This window comes from Pelodiscus sinensis, chromosome 1, assembly GCF_052426305.1.
Source record: "Pelodiscus sinensis isolate ZL-2025 chromosome 1, ASM5242630v1, whole genome shotgun sequence".
Lineage (NCBI taxonomy): Eukaryota > Metazoa > Chordata > Testudines > Trionychidae > Pelodiscus > Pelodiscus sinensis.
The window spans coordinates 242,887,527-242,904,447 of NC_143052.1; the positions used below are offsets into that span (position 1 = coordinate 242,887,527).

At 43.1% G+C, this 16,921-nt stretch overlaps 1 protein-coding gene across 6 annotated transcripts in view; it reads right to left on the minus strand.

The window, feature by feature from the left end:
* The window catches only part of ATP11A (ATPase phospholipid transporting 11A), a 236,011-nt gene that overhangs the window by 87,674 nt on the left and 131,416 nt on the right, over positions 1–16,921 (minus strand). For all 6 annotated transcript variants that reach the window (XM_006138951.4, XM_025179410.3, XM_025179411.3 and 3 more), the window contains exon 3: positions 3,875–3,964. In XM_006138951.4, the coding sequence (XP_006139013.3) occupies positions 3,875–3,964 (90 nt within the window). The remainder of the gene's footprint in view (positions 1–3,874; positions 3,965–16,921) is intronic.

Consider the following 16,921-nt stretch of genomic DNA (forward strand, 5'->3'; position numbering starts at 1 on the left):
GGGAGCCCAGCATGTATAGGGGGAGGAGGGGCGGAGAGGCTGCTTTTGTCTGCTGTTCGGCAGCCTGTTGCTCAGGGGAGGGGGCAGCCTGTTGCTGGCAGGGGATTGGGGGGGGGCAGCGGGCGTGGGGAGGCACTTTTCCTCTGCCCGGCAGCTCTGCGGGACCCCAGTCGGAGCCGGCCCGAGGAGGAGGAGGATCCTAGGACCCAGGTGAGCGAGCCCCGGGAATGCTGCTGCGCATGTGCGGGAGTTGCCTCACCCCGTTCGTATCTAGGGATCCGACGTAAGTCGGATCCACGTAAGTCGCGGACTGCCTGTACATATTCGGCTATTCACCAAATTTGTGATCATGCCCTCAGTTAAAATGGAGGTTGCTTACTGTAACAAAAGCCACTTTGAGATGTGGTCCCTAACTGTATTCTACACATCAGTATGTGTGTGCACCAAGTGTTCAAGTCTCGAAATTCTTCAAAGCAAAGTCCATTGACCTGCACATGCACAGGAGGTCCAGTCTCTTTGAGCCCTGATGTGTGGGAGTGGATTTCCTCTTTCCATGACTGTGTGTACCATTAAAGAACTGGGGCAGGCTGAGAAAACAAGAAATTGGCTCCTTTGGCAGGAACAAAAAAAATGTCAGTAGATCCACAAGATGCTGGTGTATACTAATCTGGCTGGCTCTAGCTGCTGTGGTTACAAAATGTCCAGGATCTTGTGTTGAAGATCTCTTCTAATGGGATCTGTAGATCATTTGTGATCTTTGCAACAGCTCCTGATACTAGCAGTGATCATTTGCTGGAAAGGAGGATGAAAGAATTATAGCATTGTTGGGGGATGAAGAAGACGATGATCCTATTGGAATCATTGGTACCGATGAAACTTGTTCTGGCTCCTCCTTCTTGTACACAGATGGAACTGACTGCCAAGAAGGAGAGGAGTGATGCAACTTCTGAAAGGGGTCCAGAGGCTTGCCATAGGGATCCCACAGATTCCAAAAAGTCCATAAGGCAGGATACATCCATTTTGGTGGCCTCCAGGGAATCAGTACCAAGAGTCCCTAGGAAGGTCATACCCAGAGAGATGGCAAACATGGCCTTTTGACTATCCATTGGGGCTCATGTGCTTGAGCAGATACTGGTGCAGCTATCACTTCCAACAATGCCTCCAATCATGAGATAGTTCCATCAGTAGCAGTATGCTGCTGCCTGATGGCTGGAGATGCAACTGTTCCTGAGACAGCAGCAAATACTCCTCCTGTCGAGTAAGGACATCCCTGACAGTAAGAAAGGAAGGATGATTGTGAATACATAACTCCCTGGTGTTCTAGTAAGTCCCTGTATGGTCTGCAGTACAGAGAGTTCCAGCAAGTATGTCTGAAGGAGCCGGCTCCTTTGTTAGAGGCAAACAGTCTTTAGGTGATCAAGGCAATACCAATGAGTAGTCTGGACCAACACCCACAGATTGAATTGGTGAGCATCTTTCCTCCCATTCTGGAAGCACAGTCACCATCTGATTCCTCTTTTTGCATGCCCTGCCCTCCAACCTGGTGATCATCTGCAGAGCCAGTTCCTCCTCCACAGCACTGACATCTTATCCAAACACATTTCCAACAGACCATCCTCTGTGAGGATCTCTCCTTGCACCCATGACAATGCCCTCTATTCTCACAGAAGACTTTGGAGGAAGAGTCCTTGGGCTTTGCAATTAATTGTTCTACTCTGAGGCCTGTGCTTGGAGGGTCACTACTGGTTGGTGGAGGCCTCATAGCTTCCTCCATCAGGAACTTAAGTTGGGACTCTCAAGTTCTGGGTGGAAAGGATCAGCAGATATTGCACTTTGCAGAGATCTGTACTTCTCACAGACAGTACAGGAACCATTGATGACTGTTGCTGATGGAGAAGAAGAGAGGGCAGGAAAAGCAATTCTTGAAGCCTGGATCTCTCAACATAGTCCTGGGACTAAAGAAGATTTCCTCCAACTGGGGTGGTGGAGGGGGAACTACTTGGTGCCAACAACAGATTATACTAACAACAAAGTACTTAAGGGTCTGGCATGGGGGGAATATGACAAGCTACCTCAGGGGCAGGGTGCTGAGCCTATCAGGCCCCTCAACATGTGCAGCCCCAAGTACCCCCAGGCTTCTCAGTACCCCCCTCTTCCCCATACGAGAGTCAGCCTAGCAGCACGTCAGTAGCTCCTCTCCCTGTCCACGGGGCAACAGGGCCTAGTGGCCTCAGTCAATAGCAACCCCTGTCCATGAGGCAATAGGGCCCAGGGACCTGACTCAATAGCAATTCCTGTCTGCAGGGCAGTAGAGCTTAGCAGCCTGAGTCAATAGTAACCCGTCTGCAGGGCACTAGGGCTCAGTGGCCTGCATCAATAACAAATCCCTTTTTGCAAGTGGCCAAAGTCAGTAGTAACAACAGTAGTGCCCCCTTTGGGTTTAATGGGGTGAGGTAAAGGGACCGGTGTCCTCCCTCTCTACTGGGTTCCAGCCCAGGGCCCTATCAGTGGTGGGTATCTCCCACCATTAACTCAGTGGGAAATCTGCCTGCAACACACTGAGCTTTCGGGGAATCTAACTCCCCTCTCTGGGCTACTTCCTACCCACCTCACAGCAGTCAGCATCTTCCCCACTTTCCTTCTCCAGGCTGGGAGTTTCCCTGGCCAGCCTCTGCTGGCTGGCCTCCGATGCAGCTTCCATCTGTGGTTCCTCCTCCCAAGCACTGGCAGCCACTCCTTCCTATGTGATGATCAGCTCTGACTGAGCTGCTCTCTCCACTGGCCTTTATACTGGTCCTCCAGTTGGAGCATGCCCAGCAGGGCTGTGGGGGTGGAGCTCTCTCGGACAGGTATGCCTTGTTAACCCTTAGGGTATGTCTAGACTACACCCCTCCGTCGCCAGAGGGATGTAAATTAGACATACTGACATTACAAATGAAGCGGGGATTTAAATCTCCCATGTGTCATTTGAATAAAAATGGCTGAGTCAGCAGTTTGTCGGCAAAAAGCAGCTGTCAAGATGGGGATCGGGCGACAAAGAAAGCCTTTGCCGGTCAATCCCTTACGCCTCGTAAAATGAGGTTTACAGGATCGGCCGACAAAGGCTTTCTTTGTCGCCCGATCCCCGTCTTGACAGCTGCTTTTTGCCGACAAACTGATGACTCAGCAAAACGCGGCAGCCATTTTTATTGAAATGAAGTGCAGGAGATTTAATGCAATGAGAAAAATAAAAAAATGTTCCAAGAACCTATGTAATTATCGCTTGCTTTTGTGACAAGCAAGAAAATAGAAAAGATCTTTTATTCCAAACCAACCAATTTATTACATTTAGTATATTTCGGTGCTCATACAAAGAGAAGAATTAAGAACTCTAAAAAAGTGACGATCTATAATTAGTCAAATATGTCAACATGCACAGTGACAGCAAAAGCTTACCCACTCTACCCTGTCACTGTGCCTTGACCCTGGCCTGGAGGGTCTACCTTTTGCTGAAAGAAGATAATTCAGTCTCCAATCCCATTTAAACCATTCCATTTATGCTGAATATTATCAACATGGATGCCAGTTAGTGTCAATTGGGATGATGGGATTAGTGAGGTGAAAACCTGCTTATTACAAAATAAAAATCACTCATTTTATACACATTAATCATTCTCCACTATGATTAGATTCATACTAGAAATGGTGAAAAAAATCAGTATCCAATCTTTAAACCTCCCAATCTCAATCATCCAATTTCTCCTAGTACCAAAATTAATGGAGTGGAAGATGCACGTTCCTTTTTTTGAAATATCTTTCAAGCTTTATCTGAATTTTATAAGTTCTGTTTTTCTAATGTGCATATGAATATATTTAAGAAATGGCAATGGCTTACCTGAACAAGAAAAATTATGAGAAAATAGAAGTTGGCTATCCTTCTGAACTGCTCAAACAAGTTCTTCGGCACGAAGTTCCAAAATGTGTACTAAAAAAAGGTAAAGAGTATTTAAGTATTTATAATTAATGTGGTTCTCTCTTTTACTGCATGCCCTGCTACATCACTAACAAAACAGCCAACTATATAAAAGTACTTTTAAGAATCAAACAAGCTCAAAATTCACAAGCTAAGTTTAAATATCACATGCAAATTAGATGGAAGTTTTTGTTAATTTATTTAGATAAATATACTTATATGCAATTGGCATTCATGTATTCTTGAAATCATTTGGTTAAAACTGAAATTCTAATGAATACGGCTACCAGAAAGAGAAGTCAAATATTTCATTGTTTCCTTCAGAAAGCTCTGGACATCTTGATACTAAAGACTGAAATAAGTTTTTATGGCATTGATATTCAGTTAACATATATTTCATGGAAAGCTACTGAAAAAACATGTAAAATCTTAAAACAATTGCTTCTAATGCTGTATTTAATTTCTATTTTGTTTTTTATTCATGGTAAACCTGCTTAACAGCAGAATTAGGTTACAAAACCAAACAAAGGCAAAACCAAAGGTTTCAGTCCCTTATGTTCTTTGGTTTTGTTACACACACATTCCTCAGAACAATCAAGAGCGCTATCAGTTTATGATTGTAAAACCTTTATCTAATAGTTATATATAGTAAACTTGAAATACATGTGAGACACACAAAGTACAGAAGATGAAAAGGCAAACCAAGACTCTATAAGAACCTATGCAACTTGCAATTTTCTCTTGGTGATCCAGTGTGGAGAGAAGTGGGGACAAAAGAAGAAAGGATTTAAAGAAGCAATCAGAAGTGGCAAAAAAAAAAAAAAAAAAAACCACACCCACCTGACTATACTTGTGGAATTCAACTATGCTAAACAAATAGAGCCATTTAGCTAAGAGGATGGCGGAACTGAAGGAGAGAACCACTTTGTTACGAAGGAAGTCAGCTTGGTCATAGAATTTCTGCCAGAGATGCTCTTCTGCATGTCCTCTGGCATGTAGGAGCAAATGTCAGGGTGAGCCAGGACTAGAGATTGGCAGGTCAAACCTTACAATGGGAGGAAGGAGCAAAGGATTCAAGAGTGGAGGAGAGGGAAACATAGAGAGAATCAACACCAATTTCCGTGGAAGAAATGGAAAAAGAGTGCAGAAAGGAGAAGGCTGAGAGCAGACAAGATGACATCAATCCTGGATGAACTGGAAGTCACAAAAACGGAAAATAATAGGGCGTGAAGGAAAGGAGGAAGAGGTTGAAGGGTGATGCAGAAAAAAGACCAGTTTGTTGGATTGGATAGAAAGAACTCAGCAACAGAAAGAGTAGAGGTTGGTGAAGATTAAATCAAGTTAATGGTCATTTTGGGAAGTGAGAAGGTGAAAATAAGGCTGCAGGCCAAGTGAAGATGTGAGAGTTAGGAAATGTTCATGTAAGGGATTGGACAGGCCATCTACAATGTGGCAATATTACAAAGGATGAATGTTGAAGACTGTAAGGCAAGTGAAGAGAGTCAGAAGTCAAAATCAGAGAGGCAGGTTGATGGACATGGGTTGGGTGAATGGGAGATTGCAACTTGGAGGGGACAAGGAAGCAGATGCATTTCTTTTCAAAAGAGAATGGGTGGAAAGGGAGAAGTTGGAAATGCCAGGAATGGGAGAAGAGATACCCAGTCCTCCCTCTTCACTAGAGACAGAAGCCACAGCCTATTGAGACGTACTCATCGCTGACTAGTTCGTAAGTTTGGGGTAAACTCCCCTCTGGAGTCCCTCCTTGAGGAAAAGGTTGAGATGTTGTGAGGAGGCTGGGGAGAACCTGGGCCCAGCCACTACTCTGGGTTCTGGCCCAGGGACCCTAAAGCAATGGCAACAGGCAGGGTTTCTGCCATTCTCAAATCTGGGAGCTTTTCCCTGGGCCACTTCCCCAAAACAATCCCTCCCAGCACCTATCCTTTGGTACTGCTCATCAGTCCCCAGCTCACACCCACACAGCTCCTGCACACAGCACTCTATACTACCTGTCATTCCTAGCCTGAGGGGAGCCCTTTTAAAATGGCACCACAGGCCTTAATTGTCTGCAGGTGTTTAATTAGTTTGTGGCTTCTAGCGAATTTTAATTGACCCCAGCGTGCCTGCATGATTGGCCTTTTTTTTACCCAAGGGAAAGCTTTTTACCCAAGCTCGCATGTATTCCCTACACCTGTAAATGGCAGATGGTTGGTCTGCATCTGTCACAATAAGCTACTTGTTTAGAAGCTGGTTCCATACAGTCATAAAATTGACCATGATCCCATCCATACCTGATGGCACTTAACCCTATGATACTGTTTCCTACCTAAAATTCTAGACTGAACCATTAATTCAAATCACTTTTATGCATATACTGTACACAGTCATACGTCTCCAAAGACATAAGCAGTCACCATGATCTAATCCAGAGAAGGGCTAATAGAAAGGTTGAGTCAAAGGATGAGAAATTTAAGAATGGCCTGTACAATCTACATCCTACACATCCTCACCCACATTACAGGGCTTTTATTACTCACTACATCTTCTGGCTTCTGCTGTGCTATATTAGCTGTAGGGAAATCGCCTGCTAACATATCAGAATATCTACCTGTATGCACATCTGTAGCAGGTGTTCTCACTGACTCACTGAAAGCATTAATACCTTAGAAATTAATTCCTGAATGTTTAAGTTCTAATATTCAAGCCTCCACATAAGCAAAAACTCACAGAAGCTTTGTTCCAGGATTCTAATTCAGTTTTAGGCATGTTAGGCAAGGTAATAGTGACTGCCAAGGTATAGTGACTAGTAACATTTACCAACAGAATCCCAGTGCCTGAACTCTGGCTGCAGAAATGGAGACTGACAGCCTTTATTGAGTCTTGTTTGGTCATTTCAGCATTCACCATCCAATTGCCAAACAAAGGACAGGCAATATAAAAGGGCAGACATCTTCAGTTGTCATATTTCAGCTATAATTTTTCAAATATTGCCAAATAGAAATGAGGGGAAAAGCATCCCTCCTTTACCAAATCAGAAGGTCCCGAACACAGCTGGATGAATACCAACTTTCAGTAAAGCAATGAGGTATGTCTTAATTTCTCCAGAATTAACAGATACCTAAAACAAAACTAGCATAGTTCTGATCACAGGGGATATTTGTTTTTTGGTAGGGTGAATGCAGGAAAGATTAGGAGGAAAAAGGATGCAATCTTAATTTTAAATTTTCCAAAAATACAAAAGGTGCCTAATAACACTTCTAAATCCTCTGTTACTTTCAAGTTCTACTAGCATCTATTCAATTAATTACAAACATCTTAGATTCCCAGGAAAGGGAAGAGTACACCCACCTAGGGTGAACCTGTGCTGAAGAACTTGGAGAACTGAATAAAATCAAAGCCAACTTCAATGCTTATAGCATGACATTATGAAAACAAACAGTTCCTCAACTTCAGAAGTCAGTATCAACACCTTCTATCTCCAGAGATCCAAATGGGCTTGACATTAATGCCACATCTAGAAAATTCAATGAAAGTGAACAAGACAGTCCGTGAGGACGCACTCCTTTAATGAATCATGCCTTCTGACTCAGAGACCTTCGGGATATTTTGGGAATACTACACAAAGTCTTTTTCTTCCCCTCAGAGCCACCAAAAGCTGAAAGGGAAATATACTAATAGCTCATTCACGCTGAAGGATCACAGTCAGCCCTAAGCCAAAACAATACAGTGATTATGGTTAGCAGTAAGGGATCTCTTATAGTAACATTCAAGGTTTAATCAAAACAAAAAAAACCTCTGTGGGCAAACATTAATAATAAGAATATTAAATAAAACATTATCTATACACAAAAGTGATATGTCCATTACTCTCTTCAGAGAACTTCTAGCAACATTCCTCAGTAGACTTCATAAAATGTTATTTGTGGCAGTTTTATTGCCTTTTCCTGCACACTCCCTGAATACAATAAGCATAGGCAGATGTTTGGATAGGGGAGTAATAGTTCTATGTAAACACTTGATACAATCTCAAACGAGGAAAGGCTTACATGCATGTTTTAAAACAGTTCCGCAAAGTACTAAATGATGTAGGTTTATGTGCTTTCCTCATACATTTGAAAAAAACAGGTTTTAAATTATAATTGGAATTTGAGTATATTGCTTATCTTTTGCAGGAACACTATGCAAAGGACTGTAAAATCAATTTGTCTGCATTTAACACAATACAATTTCTATGGTAAATTGTTTCTCCAGGTTGTAAAAAAAGGTCTTCCTCTGTAATTCTGGCACACTCCTAAAGTGTTGTGCTGCTCTTGCATCCTGTATGCACAGAATCCTTTTGATGACCACTACATTTTCTCTGCAAGCCCTATTTCATCAACTCCTGCACCCCACCCACTACAGGCAGTCCCCGGGTTACGTACAAGATAGGGACTGTAGGTTTGTTCTTAAGTTGAATCTGTATGTAAGTCGGAACTGGCATCCAGATTCAGCCGCTGAATCTGGACACCGGTTCTGACTTACATACAGATTCAACTTAAGAACCCCAGGCGTCCCCAAGTCAGCTGCTGCTGAAACTGATCAGCAGCTGATTCCAGGAAGCCTGGGGCAGAGCAACTCTGGCTCGGGCTTCCTGTAGTCAGCCGCTGGTCAGTTTCAGCAGCAGCTGACTTGGGGACGCCTGGGGTAGAGCAGCTCGGGTGCTGCTGGGTTGGTCCAGTAGCGCGGCCGCTCCTCGGCGCGCCTGGACCAACCCAGCAGCACCCCAGCTGCTCTGCCCCAGGCGTCCTGATTCAGCCACTGCTGAAACTGATCAGCAGCGGCTGAATCAGGACTCCTGGGGCTGAGCAGCTGGGGTGCTGCCGGGTTGGTCCAGTAGCGCCAAGGAGCGGGACCAACCGGCAGCGCCCCACCTGCTCTACCACAGGCCCCGGGCTTTGCTCCACATCTCCCTGGTCTGCTGGGGGGGCACTAGCTGCGTCCCCCCCCCAGCAGACCAGGGAGACGCGGAGCAAAGCGGCGGAGGACCCGGCCCGACCCGCGGCGCTTCCAGCTGATCTGGAAGCGGCCGCGGGTCCGGCCCCGGGTCCTGCGCCGCTTTGTTCCCTGTCTCCCTGGTCTGCTGGCTCCCGCAGCAGACCAGGGAGACGGGGAGCAGCTTTTCTCGCCCCGGAGGAGGCGGGCGGCGGGACCAGGCGTCCCGCCTCTCGAGTCCTCCGGGGCGAGAAAATCCCCGTTCGTAACTGCGGCTCCGACGTAAGTTGGATCCGTGTAACTCGGGGACTACCTGTAATACCACCTCACTTATCCTCTTTAGGCCACCAGCCCTTGTCTCTGCAGCCAGATGGGCTAGAATCTTAAGTGAAAGCAGAAATGCATGTGTAATGATTTGTCTTCAGGGGCTTTAACAAAAATACCTGATATCACAAGATTCATAACATTATGAGAGTCAGCACAACTGACTACCCACAGCCTATATGTCCAAGCAGCCACCCCTTTTTCTAAATTTCTCCCACTTCACACAATCGGATTCTTCCTTCCCTAGTCTTACTGGATTCTTCCTGCTGCCTCCTAAAACTACTTATAAATCCATTCACCAGCACTCCCAAGAACCTCCAGGATGTTGCTTCACCTTCAACCCTATGATTTCTCTAATTCCTCTAATATTAACCTTCCAACTACATCCTAACCATCACTATGATGGATTTAATCTCTTTATTTATAAAGCTTTTTTGGATACTGTTTTCCTTAAAAACAAAACAAGGAAATCCTAGGTATCAACTTCTAAAATAAGCATAACGATACATCAGAAAAGACCAAGATATTTACACAACATTTGGATTATTGTATTGTAACTACAGCATTCCCAATACAGTACATGGATTTTTAATGGCACGCATAAAAAAAATTATTTAAAGAAAAGTCGCAATGAAGGCTGTTAATTTTTTAAACAAGATCTCTGTCTTCTGAAAGACAAGTCAAATGCCAGCTGCATCATACAGTTTATATTCAATATATAGATCTATAATGAAAAAGCAGTTCTGTTTTCAGAACTTCTGAATTTATAAAAGTCTTACATTTGCAAACAGGGAAACTGTCAAATGAAGTTTTGTCACAGTAGAAGGCAGGCTACAACAGCTGTAGTGAAAGCTACATAATAATTTCCAGTGAAATCCATAATTTCTAAAACTTTCAACTTTCAGTCATAAGAACATGAGAACATAAGAACGGCCGTACTGGGTCAGACCAAAGGTCCATCTAGCCCAGTATCCTGTCTACCAACAGTGGCCAGCACCAGGTACCCCAGAGAGGGTTGACCGAAGACAATGATCAAGCGATTTGTCTCCTGCCATCCCTCTCCAGCCTCTGACAAACAGAGGCCAAGGACACCATTTTATCCCCTGGCTAATAGCCTTTTATGGACCTAACCTCCATGAATTTATCCAGCTTCTCTTTAAACTCTATTATAGTCCTAGCCTTCACCGCCTCCTCTGGCAAGGAGCTCCACAGGTTGACAACACGCTGTGTGAAGAAGAACTTCCTTTTATTAGTTTTAAACCTGCTACCCATTAATTTCATTTGGTGTCCTCTAGTTCTTCTATTATGGGAACTAATAAATAACTTTTCTTTATCAGCCCTCTCCACACCACTCATGATTTTATAGACCTCTATCATATCCCCCCTCAGTCTCCTCTTTTCTAAACAGAAAAGTCCCAGTCTCTTTAGCCTCTCCTTTTATGGGACCCGTTCCAAACCCCTAATCATTTTAGTTGCCCTTTTCTGAACCCTTTCTAAGGCCAAAATATCTTTTTTGAGGTGAGGAGACCACATCTGTACACAGTATTCAAGATGTGGGCGTACCAAAGTTTTATACAGGGGCAGTAAGCTGTTCTGGGTCTTATTTTCTATCCCTTTCCTAATAATTCCTAGCATCCTATTTGCCTTTTTCACCACCGCTGCACACTGTGTGGAAGTTTTCAGAGAACTGTCCACGATAACTCCAAGATCTCTTTCCTGATTTGTCGTAGCCAAATTAGCCCCCATCATACTGTACGTATAGTTGGGGTTATTTTTCCCAATGTGCATTACTTTACACTTATCCACATTAAATTTCATTTGCCATTTTGTTGCCCAATCACTCAGTTTGGTGAGATCTTCTTGGAGTCCCTCACAGTCTGCTTCTGTCTTGACTATACTAAACAGTTTGGTATCATCTGCAAACTTTACTATGTCACTGCTTACCCCTTTCTCCAGATCATTTATGAATAAGTTGAAAAGGATTGGTCCCAGGACTGACCCTTGGGGTACACCACTAGTTACCCCTCTCCAATCTGAAAATTTACCATTGATTCCTACCCTTTGTTTCCTGTCTTTTAGCCAGTTCTCAATCCAAGAAAGGACCTTCCCTCTTGTCCCATGGCCATGTAATTTACACAAGAGCCTTTGGTGAGGGACCTTGTCAAAGGCTTTCTGAAAATCCAAGTATACTATATCTACGGGATCCCCGCATGTTTGTTAACCCCTTCAAAGAACTCTAATAGATTAGTAAGACAGGATTTCCCTTTACAGAAACCATGTTGACTTTTGTCTAACAAATTATGTTCTTCTACATGCTTCACAATTTTATTCTTTACTATTGTTTCGACTAATTTGCTCGGTACTGAAGTTAGACTTACTGGTCTGTAATTGCCAGGATCGCCTCTAGAGCCCTTTTTAAATATTGGTGTCACGTTGGCTACCTTCCAGTCATTAGGTATGGAAGCCGATTTAAAGGATAGGTTACAAACCACAGATAATAGCTCAGCAATTTCCCATTTTAGTTCTTTTAGAACCCTTGGATGAATGCCATCCGGTCCCAGAGATTTGTTAACATTAAGTTTTTCTAGTTGTTCCAAAACCTCCTCTAATGACACTTCAATCCGGGACAGTTCCTCAGATTCATCACCCACAAAGGACGGTGCAGATTCAGGAATCTCCCCAACATCCTCAGCCGTGAAGACTGAAGCAAAGAAATCATTTAGTTTCTCCGCAATGGCTTTATCGTCCTTGATTGATCCTTTTATAGCTCGATCATCTAGGGGACCCACAGGCTTTTTAGCAGGCTTCCTGCTTCTAATGTACTTAAAAAACATTTTGTTATTTCTTTTTGAGTTTTTGGCTAGCTGTTCCTCAAAATCTTTTTTTCTTTTCTTATTACATGTTTACACTTGATTTGACAGTGTTTATGTTCCTTTCTATTTATCTCACTAGGATTGGACTTCCACTTCTTAAAAGATACCTTTTTGTCCCTCACTGCTTCTTTTACATGGTGGTTAAGCCACGGTGACTCTTTTTTAGGTCCCTTGCTATGTTTTTTAATTTGGGGTATACATTTAAGTTGGGCCTCTATTATGGTGTCTTTAAAAAGTTTCCATGCAGCTTTCAGGGATTTGGCTCTAGTCACTGTGCCTTTTAATTTCTGTTTAACAAACCTCCTCATTTTTGTGTAATTCCCCTTTTTGAAATTAAATGCCAGGGTGCTGGACTGCTGAGGTGTTCTTCCCACCACAGGAATGTTGAATGTTATTATATTATGGTCACTATTCCCAAGCGGTCCTGTAACGGTTATATCCTGGACCTGATCCTGCACTCCACTCAGGACTAAATCGAGAATTGCCTCTCCCCTTGTGGGTTCCTGCACTAGCTGCTCCAAGAAGCAGTCATTTAAGCCATTGAGAAATTTTATCTCTGCTTCTCTTCCTGAGGTGACATGTATCCAGTCAATATGGGGGTAATTAAAATCCCCCATTAATATAGAGTTCTCTATTTTGGTAGCATCTCTAATCTCCCTCAGCATTTCTATGTCAGTATCGCTGTCCTGGTCAGGTGGTCGGTAATATATCCCTACTGCTAATTTCTTATTATTGGAGCATGGAATTTCTATCCATAGCGATTCTATGGAACATGTTGATTCATTTAATATTTTTATTTCATTTGATTCTACATTATCTTTCACATACAGTGCCACTCCGCCACCCTCCCGGCCTGCTCTATCCTTTCTATATATTTTATATCCCGGTATGATTGTGTCCCACAGATTTTCCTCATTCCACCAGGTTTCAGTGATGCCTATTATGTCTATCTCCTCATTTAATATGAGGTACTCTAGTTCACCCAATTTATTAGTCAGACTCCTAGCATTTGTGTACAAGCACTTTAAAAATTTGCCACTGGTTATTTGTCTGCCCTTCCCTGATGCATTGGATTCCTTTGTATGCGGTTGTTTGTCAGCTCTGGCCAATGGTTTGCCCTCTCCCCTCCTCTCTTTCCGGCTACAGCTTAGAGAATCTCTATCAACGGATTCTCCTCTAAGAGAAGTCTCTCTCCGATTTACGTGCATCTCCGCACCAATCGGTTTTCCCCCATCTCTTAGTTTGAAAACTGCTCTACGGCCTTATTAATGTTTAGTGCCAGCAGTCTGGTTCCACCCTGGTTTAGGTGGAGCCCATCCTTCCTGTATAGGCTCCCCCTCTCCCAAAAGTGTCCCCAGTTCCTAATAAATCTAAACCCCTCTTCCCTACACCATCGTTTCATCCACGCATTGAGACTCTGAAGCTCTGCCTGCCTATCTGGCCCTGCGCGTGTAACTGGAAGCATTTCCGAGAACGCCACCATAGAGGTCCTGGATTTCAGTCTCTTTCCTAGCAGCCTAAATTTGGCCTCCAGGACATCTCTCCTATCCTTCCCTATGTCATTGGTACCTACGTGTACCACGACCACCGGCTCCTCCCCAGCACTACACATAAGTCTATCTAGATGCCTCGAGAGATCCGCAACCTTTGCACCAGTCTCAGTCCTGCTTTGTTTCATTTTGTACAGTTTATGAACTACGGTTTTAAAAGGAGAAAAAAATTGTGTGGGGGGGGAGAGTGGGAGAAACAGACTTTATATTTAAAAAATCCTGCAAGTTAATTTTAAATATCCTTATAATCTAAACATCTGGGAGTTCTTACTTGCCAAAAAAATAATCCTCACAGAGAACACTGTTGCAGTTCACATCTTTATTCTGAAAGACATATTTTCAAAAGCTCACTGCTTGAACAAGTAAGTCTTATACGGAACATGCACAGTAGAGATTTTTTTGCCAACTTTTTTAAGCACACCTATAGAATGGTGCATTGCCAATCTAGTAAATATACACACATGGTTAAATTCAATATTCTCTGAACTGCTCAGCCTTAAATTTAAACCAACTAGCCAGGATGCATTTTTCAAATGTTATGGGAGATGCACCAAAATTCTGCTCATAGCAAAAAGAAATGTGCATAGACAGAGCTTTGAGATTTAATCCCAGCTCCTCTTCTGATATTTTATTTCTTTGCACTTCAAAAACAAAATAGAATGTCCTCACACTCGCAGTCCAAAGAGGGACAATATCCACTGCTCCCATTTTTCTAAAAATCAGATATTAAGTGACTTACTCATGTCACACAGGCAGTTTGTAGCTGAACTGAACTCTGATATTTCATGTGTTAGATTTATGTCTTAGCCCCCAAACTGTCTAAAGCAATTTGCTTGAAACCTCTAAATTTAGCTATGCTACAAACAAAACTGCACTATAACAACACATAGGCAATTGTGTCAAGTGCTTTTCAATATACAAATAAAAATGTATGAATGAGCAAATATCTCAGCCATATTTTAAAAAAGTAAATGAATAGACTAGCCACCTAGAGCGCACGATTGTGGTTGATAAACAGTTTGCATTACAGAATACCTTGTGGCTATGTTAGCTTTCCAGAAAACTGGTTACAGTGAGCCCTCGCTACTTCGCGGTTCGACCATCGCGGATTCACGACTTCGCGGACTTTTTTCATTACGTATGTATATATTATAAAAGAAATATATCGCGGATTTACCGTAAATTTCGAAAATAGCCGCGATATATGAAGACCCCAAATATTTCGTTAATTCCATTAAATATGGTGTCCCTACTTCGCGGATTTTCAGCTATCGCGGTCGGGTTTGGAACCTATCTACCGCGATAAACGAGGGTTCACTGTAGTTCCAAGAATGGCTCTACATCAGCAATGAGCAACCTAGGCTAGTGCCTGGGCCACATGAGTGGCCCTTCTTCATCTCTGTGGGCTGCAAGTGATATCCTAATCAAAATGGTCTCCTGGGATAGGGTAGTTTTGCTAACTTTGCTTGTGTACCCAGAATTTGTGGGGTGCACTGACTGAACCATAGGAGCATTTTGACTGAATACAGAGGGAGCGCACAGCTCTAAGTCAGTGTTGTGCACCATAGCATATGCCTCACTTCACCCGCCCTTGCTTTAAGTGTGTGTTACTTTAGTAATACTGGTAGGGAAAAAAAACTACATGGATTGGAATCAGAGGAATCTGGCAACCCTGCATGTGGGGTCACGGTCGACAAAATGTGTCATAGATCATATACAGAACCCTAATGGGCCATCACTGCCCACCACCATTGGTCTAAACTAACATGGATAACTGTCCGAATGTTTTTGAAAACCTTCCCAACACCTGCTTTATTCTCAAAAAACGTCCATTTCATAACATGGAATGCACACAAATCTGGAATCAAGGAGCCCTGTGCTCCCTCCTCCTGAATGACCATATAACCCTCTGTACTTCACAACCCGTTTTTAAGGTTTCAGTGGGATAGAATAGGCATCCACTTGAAAAGTATGGTATTCAGAAGCTATAATTTGTTCCAGAAGGAATCCTCGCTTAAGGCCAGAATATGGCCTTGTTTCAAAAGAAAATTCATTTTATCTGAAAACTCTCAGAGGGGTGGCTGGGTTAGTCTGTAACTTTAAAAACAATGAGCAGTCCTGTGGCACCTAAGGCTATGTCTAAACTACATTTCTCTTCCGAAAGAGGAATGTAAATGAGCCCAATCAAAAATGCAAATGAAGCACAGATTTACAAATCTCATGCTTCGTTTGCATAATTGTGTGAGAGCACCTTTTAGAAAAAGGGTTTTTCGAAAAAGAAACCACAGTCTAGACAGGGTTCTTTCGAAAAAAACCTCCACCATTTTTCAAAAGAACCCTTACTCCTGAAAAAATGAGGTGTGCAGGTTCTTTCGAAAAAGGGGGAAAACGCTTTTTCAAAAAAGTGCTCACACATGATTATGCATAAATCCGCGCTTCATCTGCATTTTCGATCAGGCTCGTTTACATTACTCTTTTGGAAGAAGACTGGAGAAGTCATTGAGTCCAGTCCCCTGCCCTCATAGCAGGACCACGCACCATCTAGATTGTCCCTGATAGAAGTCTGATTAACCTGCTCTTAAATATCTCCAGTGATGGAGATTCCACAACCTCCCTAGGCAACTTGTTCCAGTGTTTAACCACCCTGACAGTTAGGAAGTTTTTCCTAATGTCCAACCTAAACCTCCCTTGCTGCAATTTAAGACTATTGCTTCTTGTCTTATCAGAGATCAAGGAGAACAATTTCTCTCCTTACTCCTTGTAACACCCTTTTAGATGCTTGAAAACTGCTAGCATGTTCCCTCTCAGTCTTCTCTTTTCTAAACTAAACAAACCCAATCCCTTCAGTCTTCCCTCATAGGTCATGTTTTCTAGAACTTTAATCATTTTTGTTGCTTTTCTCTAGACTGTCTCCTGTTTCTCCACATCCTTCTTGAAATATGGTGCCCAGGACTGGACACAATATTCCAACTGAGTCGTAATCAGCGCAGAGTAGAGTGGAAGAATTACTTCTCATGTCTTGCTTACAACACTCCTGTTAATGCATCCCAGAATCATGTTTGCTTTTTTGCAACAGTGTCACACTGTTGACTCATATTTAGCTAGGAGTCTACTATGCCCCCTAGATCCCTTTCTGCAGTACAGGCAGTCCCCGGGTTACGTACAAGATAGGGACTGTAGGTTTGTTCTTAAGTTGAATCTGTATGTAAGTCGGAACTGGCGTCAGCCGCTGCTGAAACTGATCAGTTTCAACC